At 36.3% G+C, this 22,882-nt stretch overlaps 2 protein-coding genes across 3 annotated transcripts; one reads left to right on the forward strand and one right to left on the reverse strand.

Annotated features, from left to right (window-relative positions):
* Positions 358-6,286, reverse strand: LOC18792732 (protein phosphatase 2C 70). 2 transcript variants are annotated; one of them, XM_020555482.1, is made up of 13 exons: positions 6,086-6,286; positions 4,838-5,027; positions 4,556-4,726; positions 4,276-4,469; positions 4,023-4,181; positions 3,079-3,222; positions 2,934-2,995; positions 2,717-2,852; positions 1,757-1,851; positions 1,353-1,468; positions 1,140-1,269; positions 740-794; positions 358-633 (listed from the first exon to the last, which is right to left on the reverse strand). In XM_020555482.1, exons 1-13 carry the CDS (start codon positions 6,212-6,214, stop codon positions 478-480), a joined length of 1,737 nt encoding a protein of 578 aa, XP_020411071.1. In that variant the 5' UTR covers positions 6,215-6,286; the 3' UTR covers positions 358-477. The 2 variants fall into 2 exon arrangements, with proteins under 2 accessions (XP_020411071.1, XP_007222463.2); XM_007222401.2 differs by having other exon boundaries at positions 4,276-4,451; positions 6,086-6,283.
* On the forward strand, positions 17,841-22,178 carry LOC18788955 (putative methyltransferase C9orf114). The gene is made up of 11 exons (XM_007222263.2): positions 17,841-18,191; positions 18,307-18,354; positions 18,462-18,626; positions 18,721-18,787; positions 19,052-19,116; positions 19,227-19,305; positions 19,445-19,563; positions 19,687-19,766; positions 20,721-20,790; positions 21,518-21,595; positions 21,690-22,178. Exons 1-11 carry the CDS (start codon positions 17,991-17,993, stop codon positions 21,753-21,755), a joined length of 1,038 nt encoding a protein of 345 aa, XP_007222325.1. The 5' UTR covers positions 17,841-17,990; the 3' UTR covers positions 21,756-22,178.

A 22,882-nucleotide genomic window follows, 5' to 3' on the forward strand; every position in this document is an offset into this window, starting at 1 on the left:
TTGGATATGCAATCAATTTTCCATTTAAACACTTGAATTGAAGTGGAAAAGCATATGGAAGTGTTTATCCCACGCTTAAAATCACTTAACTGATTATATTGAGAATGCATGTGGAAAGTACTTCTCCCTATAAGTGATTTTGACCCTCCTCCCATAATCACTTCCAAACATGCCCTATATCAAGCCTCTTGCCTCATTCAATAGAGGCATTACATAACTAGCCATGTAATGAGAGAGATATACACCCGATGATAGTACAGTTTTTCTCCATTTGCAGACAATTGTGATACCATCCATGGTTCAGCAGTATGTTCAAAAAATTACTTATTTTAAAGAGACTAGTAAACTAAATATTTATTGGAATCAACTACTTACTTTGTATATAACTTGCAAGGGGAAAACGAAAAAGATGGACAACAGTCGAGCGAAAAAGAAGAGAAAATTATTGCTGTGAAACTATAACTTTTTTAACTCATATCAAGATTCACCTTTACATGAGATTCTAGAAGTATCAAAATCTAAGAAAATTATAGAGGTATTATCCTTTGTTCGCACTGTTCTAGCCTCACTCAACAAAACATTAGCAGTCTTCTCCGCCAAATTCTCCCCATCCTTCGAGTATCTCTCTCTCGTCTGTACATGTCCAAATTTAAAAAGAGGTAAAAGTTAGATGAATAAAATAGAAGATATTTTTTCTCTTCACAGAAAGTTAAGTCAGAAGAAAAAGAAAATATAATACCTGAAGAACTAGCTGAATGGCCTTCTTCACGCTAATTACGTCCCATAAGCCGTCGCTACAATCACAAAATCCAGGGTTAATTTAAACCGTCCATAATAAGCATTTTATTATTCTCATGCAAGAGACCATTGATAGATTGATACTCTCTTGCTAGACATTCAAGTATTGTTATATTTCCAGACAGTAACATATCATATCGCTAGACTCTGCAATTCTAACGCGATTGCCCCTGCTACTTTAGTCAGATAAATTAGACTTGTATATCTGAAGTTAGACCAATTAATTGGTACAGACAACTGAGACCCCTAAAAACTGGGCGAAAACGGAAATACTGCTGAAAGCAGAGCCATATAGTTCAGAATATAAAACTTTTAATAAAGTCAAAGCAAAGGCACAATACCTGGCCATTAGCGCAAAGGCCCTGCTCGCTTGATCAATTTGTACCACTTGGCTAATATATGGTTCTGAACTGAAGCGCGAATCCTGCTGTTTAAGAAATTTGTCTCCAAGCATCCGAGCAAGGTTCAAACCTGAACAAGTGGAGAAAAGCCTGAGCAATTACCAAGATCTAATCGCGTAATTCACAAACGGCAGCAATTAACCTGGCCATTACCACATAGACGTGTTTCCCCCTCTTTCAATGGCTGTCCTGTTTCCTGGATTCGGAGTCTTTCACCATAACTAGAAATTCTATGGTCCTCCGTCATCTTAATCAGTTTCCCATCAACGCTGCCACAATTAAATCATACACAGTTTAAAACATGCTGTGACTAATTAGCAAATCCTCACCAAATAAAACTTATAATCTAATCACATTAGAAGAATGTTAAATGGAATATCATTGTTCAAGACAGAAAAATTAGATGAAAAACTGTGCAAGATAATGACCAATGTTCACAGAAATGAACCCCTAATCCCGAGCTACCAGCTTGCCCACCAGGGATCCCATCTGAAATTCTAGAAAATAATAAAATGATGCTTTTAACCCAGAGGAAAAAAGAAAACATGAACACATACTTCATAACACAAGCTGAATCCCCAAGGTTTGCACATTGTGCAAAGAAATTGTCTTTACCATCAGTCCAAACCAGAAGCAGAGTAGCAGTACAACCCTGCAAAGGATGATCCGTTATAATATGCAAACCAGACTTAATTACTATTAACAGAAACATCATCCTAAACCGCATCATGTGCTACATCTTTCTAATATATTTATGTATGTAATATATATATATATATATATGCAGCAAGGATCAAGTGGCCTGCTGTAAAACAGTATGCTTAAATTCTCTATCTGATGAGAGGAGGAGCACACGCATTGTAATCCTACAGTAATAACAGATTCTTTATCTATTTTCTTAATGATCAAAGGAAGTTTTGCCACTAATCATCCAAAGATTTGCATCCACATAAAATGAGCACCCTCTATCTTTTCCAGTTGACAACCAAAACATCTTTTTATCTATACATAATAATATGTAAAACATCTAGTGACCGTGATGCCACCATGTTTCCTTAAATTCTTATTTTCCTATATAGTCCCATTCATTAGAAATAATTCTGCCAAGTCCCAACAGCGGTGTAGGTTATTTAGTTCTAAAATTGCACTTCAAACTGGTGGGGTCACTTACAATTTGTTAAAAGAACTCCATACTCTTATGATATTATTTTTATATAAATTTAAAGTTAAAAAAATTATAAAATTAAATTATAAATTATAAATTAAAAAGAAGAAGAAGAAGAAGAAGAAAGGTAGTATCCAGTACATTAGGTATTGAGGAAAGACCCTGGAAACTAAGATTCCAATAAACAAGGTAACACATTAAAGAATCAATATTACTAAATGTTACTAGAGCTAGAGGGGACCATGAGAGAGGAATCAATTTTAGATGCGTGTGCGAGTCAACTGCTACATTTACAAGTTCACAAAAAAAATGAATACTGATGGAACAAGATAAATAGAGTGGAAGGAAAAACCTCATAATGGTGATTCATGCCTGCTTCGGTCTGAAAAAAAGCATCCTTAAGAACATCTGAAGCATCACATAGTGATAAAACCCTCTCCCTTTTTAGTGAATCCGATAAAATGTTAGCAACCATCTCAGGAAGAAGCCTGTAAAATAAAACAATTATACAGTAACTACTAAAGTACCTGGTAGCAACAAAGCACATTATAAAAGAAAGAAATACTAACTTGCTAGCAGATCTGGCAGCCTCTGCTCCACCATGTCCATCACAGATACCAAATAGTCCAAACTGAAAGGGAGGAACTTAGGTGATGTTAGCTCTTTCTGAAACTTGCAAAATTACTTCAATGGAAGAAAAAATAGCTGTGAAACCTGATCAATCCCAGGAAGAGGCCATTGATAGTAGCACACATCTTCCATCGGAAGCTTCTTCCCTCCGCGACGCAGAGCCATGGGATCTGAAGCCACACCAAGCCCAAAGGGGATCTGACTCTCAGTTTCAGATGAAATATGAACCTGCCAAAAAGGATAGGAAACTTTCAAATGTCATGTCACCTCTACATTACCATCAATAAAAGCCAGATATCCACATTATAAAGTCAACATCTAAGCAAATCAGGATAACTACAAGAGTAAGTAAGCAATTCTTTTGATCTACAACCTAGAAAATATCATATCAAGACATTATTATGATGCTTTTCAATAGGACCCTGATAATGCTATATCCAATAAAAAGGTGCTTATAGAGACAAAGTGAGCCACTGCTCGCAAAACTAAAGGTACTTAGTCATAAATACTAATATGATTACCCAAATTATTTTTGAACTGAAATATGTGTTTAATTTTCATCTTTTCTCTATGCTTCATTGACCATGAAACAGGGTACTATATGAATAAAAATTATCAAAGGGGGCATCTAAGCAGCACAGAATATAAGAGAGCAAGGCTATAAACATTCTACACCCATTCTCTCTATCATAACAAGTTATCAAACACTGGTAGGCTCATGTAGGTTATGAACAGGCAGTCTTGCACCTTTTCTGTATGAATCCAAGTATATTAATTAAAACTTAAATTGTCTGATATAAAATTCTTCTCAATTACAGAGAGCAGAAGCCCAAGTAAAAGTATATTAATGTGAAAACTCATGGTCCTCAAGAAGTACCCATATAGCCCAGTCAGGTCAGTTTTTATCAATTTTATGTATGTTCTACAAAATTTAATTAGAATGCAAATTAAGAAAAACTAGTAATGCTACAACTAAATACAGAGGTACTTTTTTTTCTTCACTCAGATATAAAGGCATATTGACTTACAAATACTTTTGAGGTCGTTCCAAGAGTTATTACGTCTCCACTTGCTAGCTCCATTGGCTTACCCCAATGTCTACTTCCAGAATCAGGATTATTGATTGGCTGAGAGTTTAGAAGTGTTCCATTAAGGCTGCCCATGTCTACAAGCTCCCACTTCATTTTCTACAGCCGGTGAACAAGTAAAGCATAATTTTATACCAAAAGCAAACGGATGCAACCCTAATAAAGTCAAAGAAGTAGTCATTAATATGCTTACATTCGAATTCCAGTTTATCAATGCATGCTTTCCTGACACCTCCGAATCCTTCAATAGTAAATCACTTGGAGGAACCCTTCCAAGGGTCAGAGGAAGCCTAGCAGAATTTGTTGACTGTACAGAGCAACGAAGTCCCTGGGAAGGACCAGAAATTACCTCCAGGTTGAGGCAGGTTCCTGCACTTCTAAAGGAGACTATGATCACATGTTTTACACAATCAGCCATGTAAAACCACTAAAAGATGGAACACTTAAAACATGTGAAAGAGATAAGAAACTACTTTGATATAGAATATCATTGGGCACAAACTCTTGAAGTCTATCATGTTCTAAAATCTGTCTATCAAACTTCTGATCTTCTACTAACTGCTGTGTCACCAATGGACGCTTGAGTGTCTGACCAACTAAAATATCTTCCGGAGCATCAGAAATCACATCTAGGATCAAGTCACCTGGGACGAGTGAAGCATAAATGTTTGGTTATGCTAAGGAGTAAATGAGCACTAAAATACAACTGCGATGAGAATTATTTAAAGGTGAAATAACAGGATAGACTTAATTACCTTGAGTCGAATTGGGAGCTGTGGTGGGAAGCCTCGGTTTATAAATAAGTCCTTGTGTTCGGGGTGAGCGAAAATTCCCTTCATTTTGGAAACATGCTCCCTCTAGATCATAACCTCTTCGAAATTCATTACCCTGGTTCCGGACCTGATTCGCATCATCCGAAACAAGGGGTCTCTCAAGCTCACCATCCTAAAAGAGGAATCACAAGGTGCGAACCAGCTTAAAAGTTATAAGGTAAACGAAATGATAAATCATATGCCTAAAGGGAAGCACTTGGTATTCAGGTACTTATTGTATCTGAAATGTAAAAGCCAAATTGCCCAATCTCACTTTATGCAATGTATTGCACTACAGATCAATCATCAATCACTATCTGAGCCATGAAGAGACCAAATCTTTTGTCTTTGGTAATGGGGCTTTTTTTGTAAAATTCCACTACAACAAAGATAAACTAGGTAAAATAAAGACGGAGGCAATCCTTGGATAAAGTTTTTCTTGGCACTCTTTCAATTACTCTTTCAGAAATGTAGGCTTTAGATTCCGTTACTTGCTCGAAGGTATCAAAACAAATGCAGAAAAAAAAAAAACAAGAAGCATATAATGCTAGAAGTTTGAACAATAACACGAGCCCCCTGCTCTCATGTGAACTAACGAACGAAATAGTTCGATAGAGTTGCTTAACATCAAATATTCAATAAGTCAGACAAATAACATCAGAAAATACACAAAACAATTAAGTTCTAACAGAAACCAACAAAAGTTCGAATTCTTGGGTTCAACTTTACCCAGATACGTGATATCAAACACTAACATAGTCGAAGGCACACATGAAAGCACAAATCAAAATCAATTTTACGCATCAAATCCTTGATCACACTCACATCACCACAAATGCTAGTCATACATTCCGAGCTACACTCAGCAAAGTGATACAAAGTTATAACTCTGACACTGCTTAGGCTCTTAGCTAAATACCAATCCGAAACAAACGAAAAATTCGCATTAAAAAGAACAAAACTGAAATCCAGTGATCAAACAAGGTCAACCCCGATGTGCCAAGGAATTCAAATTTTCCTTCCGTTTCTCTACGATTTCTCAGCAACCAAACAGAACATTGCACTAGCGTTACATATATAGACGAAGAGGAAGATCGAAACGGAACCTCTGAGAATTTTGCAATTAAAAAAATAAAAGGAGAGGGATTGGGAAACAGTAATAAAAAAATAAAAATAAAAAGAGGAAGGTACCTTGATAGTGCGAGAACGAGAAGAGAAGAAGAAACGCCATGGTTTACAGGCGACGAAGATGAGGATGAGGATCAGAAGAAGCATAAGGAGAAGAACACCGACAATGCCCTCTAGCATCGTCATCGTCATCGCTCTCTCTCCCCTCCAGGAGATAGAGATTGGCTTTGAGTTTGCGAGAAGGTCGCTTTGAAATGGTCGCACAATTTTTTACTTTTTTTTTTTAACTTTTTTTTTTTCATTATTTACTTGTTCATTATAATTCATTCTCTCTTTTTGTTTATAAATTTATTTCTTTATTATTATATTTTTTTATATTTTATATTTACTATTAATTAATTCTGCCAATGGGATATAGTTTGGTTGTCTTCCTCCTCCGCCCATATATGCAGAGGTTCGAAACTCTCAAACACCCAATGAATATTAGTGTAAAACCTCCTCTCCAATCACTTGTACTAAAAAAAAAATTATTTCATTATTTCTCACCTACTATACTAGTTTTTATATCCAAACATCTAATTTATTTGAACTCAGAACCTACTTCAATTAATAAAGACTAAATTTCACTAAACTAATTGTCTTGTTTAGCACTACAATCCATCATGTAAATACGAAAAAATAATAAATGAAGCAAGATGAATATACACACTTACCCTAATCTCAAAGATAGTTGGTGTTTTCCTAGTACTAAAAGATACATTAAGTTTTAGATTTAATTTTCCCCTTTCTTAATATCGCTTGTATCAAAAATATTAAAACAGTTATAAGTTTTGTAAAAGAATTAGCTTGCTTTTTTTTTTCTTTTTTTTTTTTTGTTGAGAGAGGAATGATGTTCAATTTATAAATTGCTATAATTTTTAAAATATATGAATGCTAGAAAAATAAAAGCTCAAATAAACAAAAACAAATCAAGCAAATATGTAAATAAAAATAAAAAACCGATCCAAACCAAAGGCAAAGATATGTTAAAAATATATAGAATGCATGTTTCCAATATAAAATATTAATTGTCACGCGGAAAGGAATTTGAGTGGCATGTGATGGGCCGGTGGGATATTCTTGACTTGGCGTAAAGCTCCACATCATCACTTTGGGCGGAAGTGGCAGAGGTTGCGTTGGAACATTGAAAAACATAAAAACTGTTTGGTCGGGCACATCGATTTTCCGGGTTGATTTCACTGGGTTTCTTTGGGCCAGTGAATCGGGTTCGTCAACATAAAAAACACACATACACACAAATAAAATATTTTTTTTTTTTTTTTTTTCGAAAATACAAAAGAAGAACATGGTTGATGAGTTTAGCAGTCCAAGGAAGAAAAAATAAAATAAAAAACATTAAGGTAATTAAATAACAACCAAAGTTTGTTAGTTATAATCCAATGTAATCTTTTAATTTTGTTCCATGTATCCCAACAAAAAAACATCTCATTTTCCATCAAATTCGATTCAAATAGAGAATGTCGTGACATAATTAATTATTTATACATTTTATTTTACAACATTCACCAAAATAACCTACGTAAATTATGGTTTGCCCCATACCATATCCACTATAAACTAATATAACAAATAAAAAAGAAAATCATGTATGTGTATAAACTAAAACAGCATTATATATATAGTTGACGAATGTGTGTAATTTGTTATTACCGAATCAAGTGGAGATGAGTGGGAACTTGCATCTTTACTCATTCTTTTGGCTGGGATGTGTATATAGAAAACAGAGAGCTTCTTCCTTTGAGCTTTGATAGCCAAGAGCCAGTATAGATTATTATGATATATGTTGAATTTTGGATGTGACAGAAATGATAGAGCTGGCTTTCAATTTATAAGGAGGAAATACTATATAGATGGAAAATGGGCGTCTCCTTTATATGGAAGAGTATCGCGAGCAATAATTTGCATGGAAAGTTATTCGATATGCTTCTAAATGAATTTGGATGTTTTGCATCCATTAGTATTTGGTAAGCATATTAATTGTATAAAAAATTACAACATTGGTTCATTCTCTTTAGACAAATATCTAATATAATTAGAGTAACCAACTCTAAACTAACTCGCAACGAATGCACAGACACAAAATATTATAAAGTGTTATGTAAGGTTTAGAGTTTTCGATGTGGGATTCTATTTCTATATTCTCAACGATATGCGTGTTAATATGAAGAAGAAGAAGAAAACTTGTGAATGCAAGTTTAGCTGCCCAGACCCACTAAATCACCACCCGTCAGGTCAAACTTGGTCCTTGTTATTGCAGCAAGACCGTCACATAGGAGAGAAACTTTCATGCAACAGGGATAAGACTTTTTGCCATCCCCTGCTAACAACACAATGACATGTATAATTTTTTAACATGTCATTGTGTTATTGATCGAGGGTAACAAAACAATGTCATTCCCGTTACAAGTAAGTTTTTTTGGTCACGGTGGGTACCAAAAATATAAGTGTTTTGTATGCATTGAACAAATACGAGTTGTAGTTGTACCAATAAATACATTTTACTAGACAAATTTGTATGGTAATTTAATGATGAATACTAGTTATAACAGTTAATAACAATAAATAAGTGCATACAAATACAATCATTACAATTATCGGAATCTCTCTCATTTATTCTTAGAGACAAAGTACTTTTATGTTTGTACATTGATTGATCGAGCAACCAACTCAACATGATTAGCCGACATCAACATGACATGGATACATATTATACATTGATAGTCCCTCATAATTTTACCAACGAGAAGCTCGTGTTACCACCAAAGGCAATATCAAAAGTCTCATATCAAAATACAACATAAGAGAAGGATATATCTCACCTATAAAAGAAGATCACCCTTGGAAGAGAGCTCTTTCTCATGGTCATTATGCTTAAACAAACCTCTTAAATTGGGTAAACACTACATTAATATAATGACAATTTTCTCTAACCCTATATATGCATAGCTCATTTGGATGAACCACATATATCTTGTGTGAGTGATCGGCTCTTCTTATCTCCCATCCCCATTTATCCATCTCTCATCTTCCTTGTTGGTCCATTTTAGGACAGCAACAATACTGTTCCACATTAAAATCCATTATCCATACAAATCTTTGTATGCTAATAGTGAAATTGGAAAAGTGATTTCTAATACCTCATTATATTCTAGACTATCATGTTAATAATACTTTTTTACTAAGATGCATATGTTTATTTATATTTGGTTTTGAATGAAATTTTCATTCTCTAAAAAGCAAAAAGTTGTAACACTTACAATTCTCAATATATGGTCATTACCATTTTAACATATGGTGAAAATTATTTAAAAAATGGAAGTTCGAGAAAGGGTGGGGTGGGGTGGCCATTTCTAGTGGTAAGCGTGGTGGTGACACTTAAAGTTGGGCTGGTAATAGCTAAATTGGATCACATTTTGTGGTGAGTGTTAAAAAAGTACGGATTCGTCGTGACCTAAAATATACTTTAGATTTCAACAAAATCCACAGCTTTTTTGTTTCCTTCAAAATCAATGACTTTTCTAATGGTTTATGCTAAAATATGAATATGGTTTGAATACTTTAGGTTAAGTTGTATTCTTCTCTATAAGGAGATATATAGGAGTTTACATGAGTGCTTTACAAGGAAATAGATACAGTAATCAATTAGGATAGTATATCCTAATTATACAATGATTTGTCAACTATATAAAATAAGAAAGTAAATTCCTTAATTAATCAAGGAAATAAATCTCCTTAAATAATTAGGAGACTCACATCAACACTCATTCTCAAGTTGGTGCATATACGTCACCAATGCCCAACTTGGTAAGTGAGTCATAAAATACTATTCCACAAACAGCTTTAGTTAAGACATTTGCCAGTTGATCTTCTGATTTTATGAATGGTAGGCGGATGATCTTATTCTCACTTTTTTCTTTGATGAAATGTCTATCCATCTCAACATGTTTGGTTCGATCATGTTGAACTAGATTATGAGCAATATCGATAGCTGACATGTTGTCACAATGCAACATCATTGGCTTTTCTAGTTTGAAGCCCAAATCTGTTAAAAGTCTTCTGATCCATAATAATTCACAAACTCTTTGAGCCATTCCTCTATACTCTGCTTTTGCATTAGACCGAGAAATTACATTTTGTTTTTTATTTCGCCAAGTGACTAGGTTACCTTTCACGAATGTAAAGTAACTAGAAGTAGAGCGTCTATCTGTAATGGACCTAGCCCAATCAGCATTTATATATCCAATAACTTCAAGATCTCCATTTTTTGAGAACATTAATCCCTTCCCAGGGGCTGACTTTAAGTACCTTAAGATCCGATCAACTGCATTCCTATGAAAAACACTTGGTGAATGCATAAACTGATTAACAGCACTCACAACATATGCAATATTTGGTCTTGTGTGTGGGTTTGTGTTGTAATATATACTTTTCCTTATGAATAAATAAATAAATAAATAACTGGACGTTTGTAGGTTCTTTAGAGTCATGATTGTATACACCCAAATTTTTATGAACTTAAAAAAATCCATTAAGTCACAGATTGAATAAACCCCAAACTATTTATAAAACCTAATTGATTATGTGTGGACCTTTAATCGTTTTTAATGTTTTATTATTATTTTTTATATAAGTGATATTTACGGAATGAGAAGTCGAACCTAAGACTTCAAGTGCATAGGGTAAATGCTCTTACAAGGCCTTACTCGTTTGTAGTGTTTTAGTGTTTTTTTTTTCAAGCAATATTGAGGGAAGGGGGAATCAAACATAGGACCTCTCTACACTAGTGAATTTTTTAAATCACTTTAACTATAAGCCCCTTACGTTTTTAATACATATATATATATATATATATTTTTTTGGGTAAAGAAGAACCTATTAAAGAAATTTGATTTTACATTTTTAGAATCTATTTGTTAAAAAAAGTAATCTAATTTCATTGAATAATTTTTGTAGTCAGTTAAAATTATAAATTTATAATCCCTAAACCCTCCGTTTGAAGAGGAGAAATTCATATTTTCATTGTTAGGCATTTTAAACATGAAATTTATTAAATTATACATGGGGAGATCGTAGAAATTGAGAAGTTTAATTGCAGCCAAAAGAATCGTCATTTCGCAATTTTTATTGAGCATGAATTCATTTTCACTGTTATTTCTGTCATTTGTAAAATTTGATACACATAAATTCAAACACTAAAATTATTAATTAAAAAAAAATCAATAAATATCTAATTGCCGGTATTTAATAATTTTATGTTATAAAATAACCTTGAATATGTACGAATATTGAGCTGCACGTAAAGTAGATGAGACACAGCATTTAACGAGGTTCGGCTATGCCTACGTCCTCGGAGAGCAGCAGCAGTAACTTTTCACTATATAAAATAATATGGCTACAACTTTTAGTGTTTACAATATGTGTACTCACTGAATTTTCTCTCTAGGAGAATTTTTCTCTGCTCTCTTTTTCTTCACTCACTCACCCTCTTTTTCTTCTCTTCTATCTCTATTTTCTTTCTCTGATGGTGGTCTTATTTATAGGCTGAGAAAGGATACCCGTGAGTGTACCCGTGAGTGTGCAGGTGATAAGCTTCCAAAATATTTTGCTTAATTTCTTTGTGGGCCCCATACATGTGGGCTCCACATGTTTATTCTTTACAACACTCCCCCTTGGAGACCACATGTCCCTAGATTGGTTGCCTCATTAAAACCTTGCTTTGGAAAAGAGTACAACGTGCATATGTCCTATGTTAGAGGACTCTTAAATGCTCCCCCTGATTTTGCATGCTCCAACTTGATTGCTTGCAGAGTTGTCGTAATCCGATGCCATGCACTAACTTTTGGAATGTACATTTCGGCAATGATTTAGTGAAGAGATCTGCCAGGTTATCACTTGAGCGGATTTGTCTGACTTTGATTTCTTGACTCTTCTGGAGCTCATGTGTATAGAAAAACTTTGGTGATATGTGTTTGGTCCTGTCACCCTTGATATATCCTCCTGTGATCTGAGCAATACAAGCTGCATTGTCCTCATTCAGAATTGTTGGAGTGTCTGTTGTTGAGGGTAGGGCACATGTGCTTCGGATGTGATGGATTACCGACCTTAACCAAACGCATTCACGACTGGCTTCATGGAGGGCAAGTATTTCTGAGTGATTGGAAGATGTGGCCACTAATGTTTGTTTTGTTGAGCGCCATGAGATCGCAATTCCTCCACATGTAAATACATACCCAGTCTGTGATCGTCCTTGATGTGGATCAGAGAGATATCCTGCATCAGCATAACCAATAATACTCTGGGCGTTGGTCGATTCACTGGAATAGAATAACCCCATGTCTGTTGTCCCACGAAGGTATCGTAGAACATGTTTGATGCCGGTCCAGTGTCTCCTTGTTGGAGCAGAACTGTACCTTGCTAATAGATTTACTGAGAATGATATGTCTGGTCTGGTACATTGTGCTAGGTACAATAAAGCACCTATTGCACTAAGATATGGTACTTCTGGACCAAGGACCATTTCATCATTCCCTTTTGGACGATATGGGTCTTTCTTAGTGTCAAGCGATCGAACGACCATTGGAGTGCTAAGTGGATGGGCTTTATCCATGCCAAACCGTTTCAATACTTTCTCAGTATAAGTTGATTGATGCACCAAAATTCCATTAGCACTGTGCTCAATCTGCAAGCCAAGACAATATTTTGTCTTTCCAAGGTCCTTCATCTCAAACTCACGTTTGAGATAATCAACAGTCTTTTGAAGCTCTTCAGAAGTTCCAATTAGATTCATGTCGTCGACATATACTGCCACTATCGCAAATCCAGACTCTGATTTCTTAATAAACACACATGGGCAAATAGGATCATTTGTGTATCCTTCCTTCAGTAAATACTGACTGAGACGATTGTACCACATTCGTCCAGATTGTTTTAGCCCATATAATGATCTTCTTAATTTAACTGAGAACATGCCCCGTGGTTTGTTTCTGGCTGCTTCAGGCAACCTGAATCCTTCTGGAACTTTCATGTATATATCTGTATCCAATTCTCCATACAAATATGCGGTAATGACATCCATGAGTCTCATTTCAAGTTTTTCTGAAACCGCCAAACTTATTAGGTAACGGAATGTAATTGTGTCCATTACTGGAGAGTACGTTTCCACATAATCAATTCCAGGCCTTTGTGAAAAACCTTGCGCAACGAGTCGCGCTTTATATCTTGAGATCTCATTTTTCTCATTGCGCTTTCTTGTAAATACCCACTTGTAACCTACAGGGTTCACATTGGGTGGAGTTGGACTAATATGTCCAAAAACACTCCTTTTTTCCAAAGAATTTAATTCTGCCTGGATTGCATCTTTCCACTTGGGCCAATCTTGCCTCTGTGTACATTCATTAATAGAGCACGGTTCAATATCATCATCTTTTATGATTTCAGCAGCCACTGAGAATGCAAATATATCATCAATGATCATCTCATTTCTACTCCACAATTCATCAGTGGACGTATAATTTATGGAGATTTCTTGACTTTCAGGTACGGTTGCCACTCCAGGGGCACTTGTCTCACCAATGACGTTTTCCTTGTCAAGAAGTACCTGTCCCTCTTTGGGGGCATTTGAATTATGAATTGTGGGCTCTCTATTTATTTCATTTGGATTCATTTTGTCCATCAACTTCCTCTTTCGAGGAACTGAATCCTTTGAGCCTAGTGGTCTGCCACGTTTTAGGCGTGCAGCAGATGAACCATTTGCTGAGACATTGCTTTGTCCATTATGGACATCAATCCGTGTGGGTGCATTTGCAGCTGGGATATGAGATTTCGTCACCTTGGCTGCATCATTAAATGCATATGGCATCTGATTTGCAATACTTTGGAGGTGAACGATCCTTCTCACTTCGTTTTCGCATTGAGCAGTATGAGGATCGAGATGAGACAATGTGGATATATTCCAGGATAATTCATGTCGTTTTTCAGGAATGAGTTTGCCTTGTTCTTTAGACACAGATTTATCTCCCCCTAATGGTGGGAAGATTGTCTCATCAAAATCACAATCCGCAAAACGTGCGGTAAAAATATCACCCGTCAGGGGTTCCAAGTATCTGATGATAGATGGTGAATCAAAACCAACATAAATTCCCAATCTGCGTTGAGGGCCCATCTTAGTACGTTGCGGTGGTGCAATGTGCACATATACCGCACACCCAAAAATTCTTAAATGTGAAATGTTTGGTTGATTTCCCAGTACGAGTTGTATTGGAGAACATTGATTGTTGGTGACGGGCCTCAATCGCACAAGCGATGCTGCATGTAAAATGGCATATCCCCAAGCAGAAACTGGCAACTTTGTTTTCATTAGCAAAGTGCGTGCTATCAATTGAAGGCGTTTAATTAAAGCTTCTGCCAAGCCATTTTGAGTATGCACATGAGGAACAGGATGTTCAATATCAATGCCTAGTGACATGCAGTAGTCATCAAAAGTCTGAGATGTAAATTCACCAGCATTATCGAGTCTGATTGACTTAATGGGATAATCTGGGAATTGGGCTCGTAATTTAATTATCTGAGCCAAAAGCCTAGCAAATGCCATATTCCGAGTAGATAAAAGACAAACATGTGACCATCGGGTAGATGCGTCCACCAAGACCATAAAGTACCGAAATGGTCCACATGGGGGATGAATGGGTCCACAAATGTCCCCTTGAATTCTCTACAAAAATGATGGATACTCAACATCAACCTTTGGTTGTGATGGTCTGATCACCAACTTCCCTTGTGAACAGGCTTGGCAAAAGATGTCGCTTGATAACATAATGTGTTTAGTTAACAAGGGATGTCCTTTAGAGTTGGTGATGATCCTGCGCATCATGGTGGATCCAGGATGACCCAACCTGTCATGCCAAAGCTTAAAAGCATTTGAGTCAGTGGACTCTTGGTCCATGACACTATGTGCCTCAATTGTCCGTATGGTTGTGTAATACAACCCTGATGAGAGCTCACACAGCTTTTCCAGTATACGCTTTTGAGTATCACTGGAGGTAATACAAAGATATTCCATGTTTTCCTCTTTCTTTGTTTCAACATGGTAGCCATTCAAACGTATATCTTTGAAACTCAACAGATTCCTTCTGGAGTTAGATGAATACAAAGCATCTGGAATGGACAGTATTGTTCCATTCGGTAACATAATTTGGGCTATTCCTGAACCTTCAATCAGATCTGCAGGACCTGATATGGTTGTTACCTTTGCTTTTGTAAGCATTAATTTTGAGAAATACTTCCGATCTTGAAGGATCGTATGAGTAGTTGCGCTGTCTGCGAGACAAATATCTCTGCCATAGCCTTTGTTTTGAGGGCATCCATCCATACCACCAAATAAGTAAAATAAGCTGAATCAATAAAGAAGACAACATTACCACTTTTATTGGATTGAAATTTAAACAACACTTCAGCTAATACAAATAGTACATTAAGGAATTTAATCTAATTCGGACTCATAACCTTCATTCCCTCTTTCAGTAACAAAATCAGAAACGTCTAGATGCGTCTTGTTTAGCTGACGTGATATTTCTGATGAGCCATCTGTGGCTGGCGGAGCATGATCAATGTAATTTATCTCCACTTTCCTGTTCTTAAGTGAAGCTTGATAGAGATCCGCCAAATGCCTGGGCGTACGACATGTGCGCACCCAATGTCCCTTTGCACCACATCTGTGACAAGGGCTTTCAACATTTCTAGGCACATGGCTCATCTGTGCCTTTCCCTTATTACGGGATGCATTTTTGCCATTCGTGGATGGACCGCTCCTTGGACCTAAACCCTCTGAACGAGCACCACGATTTTTTCTACTTCCTTGCCAGTGGCCACGCTTGCCCCCTCGCCCACGTTTGTGGATACTGCCACGAGATGAAGTGGCATTCACTTCCTGAGATGCAGCATTTATTTCAGGAAGTGGTGCTGAGCCCGTTGGGCGAGATTGGTGATTCTTTAATAAGAGCTCATTATTTTGCTCAGCTAACAAGAGGCAAGATACAAGTTCCGAGTACTTCTTGAAACTGCTATGTCTGTATTGCTGTTGAAGGAGGACATTTGAAGCATGAAAAGTGCTCAGAGTTTTTTCGAGCATATCCTCATCAGATAGATTTTCCCCACATAGCCTCATTAATGAGGTAATTCTGTGCATAGCAGAGTTATACTCGGATACTGACTTGAAATCTTGAAATCTCAAGTGGGTCCATTCGTATCTAGCTCTTGGGAGAGTCATCGTCTTCTGGTGATCGTATCTTTCACCTAGAGCTTTCCACAGAACCAACGGTTCATCAACCACCACATATTCGCTCTTCAGCGCTTCATGGATGTGGCAGCGAAGAAAGATCATGGCCTTCGCATTCTCTTCAGGCGAAGCATCATTCTCATCTACAAGTGTTTGTCCGAGGCCATTGGCTCGTAGATGAATTTTGGCATCCAGGACCAATAATAAATAGTTGTCCCCGGAAAGGTCCAAGGCAGCAAACTCTAGTTTTGCCAAATTTGCCATCCAAAACTTTAGGCTCGAGATCTGGAATATTAAGCCATTTATTAATAGGAATTTCAGGTCCTCATTATTCAGGTATATTAATTGATGATAAAAATAAAGTGTTATGAATTTGCTGGTATGGACGATAAACCCGCCCCATACCTTAAATGTGCGGTAAAGTAAATGTGCTTATATGGGCACTAATTCTGCTCCATACATTTAAATAAAAGTAAAGGCGTGGACGATAAACCCGCACCACCCTTTAAATAAATATTGCCGTATGGGTAATAAACCTACACCATACCATAAATAAAATTAAATGTGCGGTAAAATAAATTCATAAATTAAATTGCTTGCTGTATGGATGTTAATCCCACACCATACCTTAAATGTGCGGTAAAGTAAATGTGCTTGTATGGGCACTAATTCTGCTCCATACATTTAAATAAAAGTAAAGGCGTGGACGATAAACCCGCACCACCCTTTAAATAAATATTGCCGTATGGGTAATAAACCTACACCATACCATAAATAAAATTAAATGTGCGGTAAAGTAAATTCATAAATTAAATTGCTTGCTGTATGGATGTTAATCTCACACCATACCTTAAAATAACAGGACGGATTAAACAATATAGAAATTACAAATTACGCCACAAAGAAGTAAATTAAACAAGCATGGATTAAACAACATAGAAATTGTGAGAACACTAAAAAGAAAGTTTGCATGTCGTTGTAGTAGTAAAGTGAGAGTAGACATATGACAGAGAGGAGACAGAGAAATAACCACATAGTGTTGAGTTGAAAAATTTCAGAAATAAAAGGAGAGACTTTCGTGCTGATAACGGGTTATAAAATAACCTTGAATATGTACGAATATTGAGCTGCACGTAAAGTAGATGAGACACAGCATTTAACGAGGTTCGGCTATGCCTACGTCCTCGGAGAGCAGCAGCAGTAACTTTTCACTATATAAAATAATATGGCTACAACTTTTAGTGTTTACAATATGTGTGCTCACTGAATTTTCTCTCTAGGAGAATTTTTCTCTGCTCTCTTTCTCTTCACTCACTCACCATCTTTTTCTTCTCTTCTATCTCTATTTTCTTTCTCTGATGGTGGTCTTATTTATAGGCTGAGAAAGGATACCCGTGAGTGTACCCGTGAGTGTGCAGGTGATAAGCTTCCAAAATATTTTGCTTAATTTCTTTGTGGGCTCCATACATGTGGGCTCCACATGTTTATTCTTTACAACATTTTATGCAATTTTTAATTCTTTTCTTCGCTATTTTGTTTTTTTTTCCTTTTAAACTGAAAGCCCTAAACTCTCAAAAACCCTTGTAAAAACCCTTTGGTTAAGGCGCGGTAAGGACCAAACGACTAGAAACAGAAATGGGCAAGAAGAAGAAAAGAGCCGAATCAGAAGCCGAAGCAGAGCAAGAGAACAAAGTCGACACTGTTAATGGCGATTCTCATAAGAAAGACAAGAAGAAGAAGCACAACGTCGACAAAGCCGCGCTGATACCTACTGTGAGCGTAGCCGTCCCCGGCTCCATCATCCACAACGCTCAATCCCTCGAACTCGCCACCAGAGTATTTTCTCTCTCCGTTTTCTCACCATCCAAACAGATAATTGCTTTATGTTTCTCATTTCACTTCCTCTTCAGTTTTCTAATTATGATTTTTTGTTTATTAAAAAAAATCTCAGTTGGCTGGTCAGATTGCTCGTGCCATGACGATTTTCCGAATCGACGAGGTTTCTAAATTTACTCTTTCTTCTTCAGCATTAGTGGATTTGTTATATCAATTGATGTTTAAAGTACGCAAATTTGATTGATATGTAGTTGATTATTCTGTAAACAGGTGGTGATATTTGACAACAAGAGTGAGTCTGGTTCACCACCAGAAGCTAATTCGGATGAGGATGAAAGTGGTGCTGCTTTTCTTGTACGAATCTTGAGGTACCTTGAGACACCTCAATATTTGAGAAAAGCTCTGTTTCCAAAACATAACAGCTTAAGATTTGTGGTGAGGTTCCCCAATTGTTCATTTATGCTATGCAGTAAGCACATTGGTAATTGATTATCAAGTTTATTACATCTTGGCTTAAATTTCTTTTCAGGGTATGTTGCCTCCACTTGATGCTCCGCACCATCTTCGCAAACATGAATGGGGTCCGTTTCGGGAAGGTAAAGTGTAATGGATGGAATTTAAGACTTGTTCTGCTATTGGAAATACTGTGCCTACTGGAATACAAAAATTGTCTGACTATACTTGCTTATACTCAAGTCAAGATGAGCATGTTCAAGACATTGAACAAGAACCAAAATGAGAAATGAGATGGTTCAGTTCAGACTTCCCATTGTAAATGAATTTCATCATTTAGTTTAGTTTCTTTGTTTTCTGTTTCGACCTATGGCCTTATTTTGCGGGAGCTTGCGGTAAATTTATAGGTGTCACACTAAAAGAAAGATCTCCTAACCCTGCGGGAACACTAGTTGATGTGGGTTTGAGTAAGGTATTCTCTCATATTCTAGGTTTACCGTTACAAGAGTTATTGTTTGATAGTTTCTTCTTTGCCTTTTCCTCCCGCCTTAGCCAGTAATTGATTTAGTGATGAAAATGCAGAATGTCATCGTTGATCAAGTACTTGAACCTGGGACGAGAGTTACTGTGGCTATGGGAGCCAACCGGAATTTGGATGCTGGTAATGATTTTTCCTGAATTCATTTGTGGCCTTTCCTGATTCCTTTCTTTATCATTAATGGAGGTTTCTGCTTTTATTTTTATTTTTTATACTATGAATCCAAATGGGTAAAGGCTTTTTTTCTATTGCATTCATCTAGATATATCACGCCAGGTTGTTTCATCTTCCAAGCCTAGGGAAGAAGCAGGAACGTATTGGGGGTACAAAGTGCGCTATGCTTCCAATATTACTTCAGTAAGGAATGAATGCCCATACAAGGTATTCCTGCGTTCACTCTATGACCTCTCTCTCAGAGCCCTTCTTGCCCTTACCAATTCATGGATTTTTGGTTAACCATTCAGATAGGGCCTTTCTTCATCAATTTCTTTTATTCAATCACAGGGTGGCTATGATCACTCAATTGGTACCTCCGAGCATGGTCAGATTATTAATTCCTCTGATCTCACTATACCTACCTTCAGGTACTCTTCTCTAAACGCGCTAACCATAGATAAGATTGTTTTTCTAGATGTTGTGAGTATTGCTTTCTTTGGGTAGCTGGTCCTTAGCCACTTAAGGCAATTGTTGTGCTCTGTATCTTGTAATTGGATACATGCCTACTGTGTTGCGTATTCATCAACTAGATGGCTTAGTTACTGGTCAGGCTCTTGATGTACCTGGGATGGAATTTCAGCCTCCTTCAATCTGTTAACCTCTGTGCAGTGACAAATTCTTTTTGCGGAATATGTAGAAAATTGGTGCGATCTGACAGTCAAAATCCATTTAAAATGACTCAGGCCAATTGAACCATCTATATTTTGAGAACTTATGAACTATGCACCCTGCCTCCTTTAAATTATTTGCTATGTGAGGAATAGTAGGTGAGTGCTATGCAGGCACATATCATTAAGCATAACATCGATACCAACCCACCCACCTCTTCTTCCTTCCATTACTTTTCTACAGGTACTTGAATTGTTCCTCAATAATTGTGGTTTCTTTAGTTTAATTGTTAAGTAGTCGTCCTGGCGTCCTTCTCAGAGATTTGGGCTGAAGGAAACCATTTCATCTCTATTACAATATTCTATGTCAAAAATTGTGTTAAGCAGAAACTGAAAAGGGTAAATAAGAGAATTACTGTAAAGTATTTTTCCTGTTGAATGTTTTGATTTGTATGCTGATTGAATTCAGTTGTGTTTAAAGGATTATGGACCTATATTTTGAATTTTTTGCCAGTGAATTTGTAGCAATATATCAGATTTCCTCTTTTAAGTTTCTAGATATTTTACATCTTTTTACTATTACTACTTTCAACTGTATTAAGAATTTTTTGGGCATTTGTTGGCCATGAAGCCAATGTGAAACTATATACATCGAAATGCTGTACTCATTACGCCGCTGATATTTTTTAATTGACTGAATGAATGATTTGGCAGGCATCTATTGATTGCTTTTGGTGGACTTGCTGGGTTGGAAGAGAGCATTGAAGAAGATAATAACTTAAAGGTAAGGTTCCTATGGCTTTGGTTTGATACTTTGAATTGCTAATGGCTGTGGTGTAGCCTGGTGTAAGTAGCTAGAAAATAATAACAGGCCATATAGTTCTGCAGGAAATTTTTTTCAACTTTGAATTGTGAATGGCTGGGTTGGAGTCTGGTGCTACCAGCTAAAACCTTCATCAAGCCCTTGTTTTGTCTTTAGTTTTTCCCTTCTTCCTTCCATTTTCCTCGTTACAAACTTCATTGAAATTCTTACAACTTTCCTTTTTCTTTTGTTGACATTTAATTAGTTCTTGATTTTGCTTGGGATGTAATTTGAGTCAATTTACTTTAATTTCTTGATGGGGTTTATGATGGTGATGATAGGAAGAGAGAAGAGGATGAGAGTGAGGAGGAATATAGGAAAGTCTTCAGATTCGAAAGGGCAATTGTGGAAGAAACTTTTAAAAGCCATGCTTATTTGTATTATTAATTTGAATTTTTAGTATAAAATGTCTTAAAGTAGCTATAAGGTGTAAAAACAAACAGCTCCATATGTCTGGATAACTCAAAAATGTGTTGGGTTTAAACTTATTTACCCAAAAAAAATCCCCTTATTGGACTTCTGAACATCTTTATGATCTTGGAAACACGTTTGCTTGATGAGGCACAACTTCTAGTAGTTTGTTTGACTGAAAGTAAGGATAGAGAAAGGAAATGGTACTGAATAGTGTTTTTATTGCTTCTTTTTTAAGGCAAAAAATGTGCGAGAGGTATTTGATTTGTATTTGAACACATGTCCACATCAGGGGAGTCGAACAATTCGAACAGAGGTATTTTTAGTATCTCTTTGCTTTTCTATTCATGGATGAGAATTTCGTATTGAAACTTGTGTTATTATGGCTTAATTTGCATCTTCATGAACAGGAAGCCATTTTCATTTCACTTCAGTATTTCCAAGAACCAATCAACAGAGCATTGCTGAGAGTTTAGCATTAGAGCTTACTATTTGCAGGACATTGAGAATTTCCACAATTGGGGTCAAGATAGGGAATCTGATTCTTGATTTGGCTGCTAACATTTTGAAAGACAGGATTAGTTACTTAGCGGCAGATAGAGTATCCTCTTCTTTTTCGCGTATTTAATTTTTTTCCCAACTAGTTCGCAAGCTCAACTTTAAGCTGCTTGTTTCAGTGTACAATAGTCTAGTCTGAGCTGCAATGTTGGGAATGACTTTACAATCCCTTTCTTTTTGGAAGGAAAATATGTTCAAATTGATGTTGTAATCCATGTCAATATTGCAGAGCATAGGTGGTGAGCTTCTGAGCAAGGTCTTATATTGTTTTCTTGTTGTAAACGTGTAAAATACACAATTATTTTCAGAGTTGAAATTATGGAATTATTGTCTTAAAATTTGTTCAACACTTCATTCATGAACCTAGTGTGAAAAAGAACATAGAACTTTCAGGCAATTATAGAAAAGTTTGTTATAAAATCAATTATTCATTATGCTGTTCTAGTGTGCGCGCGTCCGTTACTCAAAGAAAATAATTTGTTTATGTATATTTTTTAGTGGTTTTGGTTACCATAACGAGTGTATAAACTGAAAAGAAAATGCTCAACTAGTAGGTTTTTCAGGTCATTATATTCATGCCACGTTAGCTTTTATAAGACTTGATTAAGCGACGATCTAAATTCTTTAGAATTTCAAATAAAAAGGCCAATTTTGATCCTTATAATTTACCACTTTTACCATTAAGGTCCTTTTAGTTCCAATTTGATCAATTTTGTCATTGTAATTTGAATTCCTGATCAAATTTATCACTGTAATTTGAATTCTAAGCAATTCAAGGACAATCTCTCAATTCTTGTCAAATTATTCTAATATAGAGGGGCACTTCGGTCCAATCTTATGACCCCTCCCCATCCACTTGACAACCATCCTTCCTCCACAACCTAAACCATAAACACTTTTAACTTAACCCACGTCAAGAAAAACGAAGATGAACAGAAACTGGGCGCCAGACCCACTTGATGCACTCCCCGAATGATCAATAAGTGTTCTTCATCGAGCCGAGAAATCTACCCCGATCCAAAAAAGGGAGGGAAAACGAATCCTC

Source organism: Prunus persica, chromosome G1 (assembly GCF_000346465.2).
Source record: "Prunus persica cultivar Lovell chromosome G1, Prunus_persica_NCBIv2, whole genome shotgun sequence".
NCBI lineage: Eukaryota > Viridiplantae > Streptophyta > Magnoliopsida > Rosales > Rosaceae > Prunus > Prunus persica.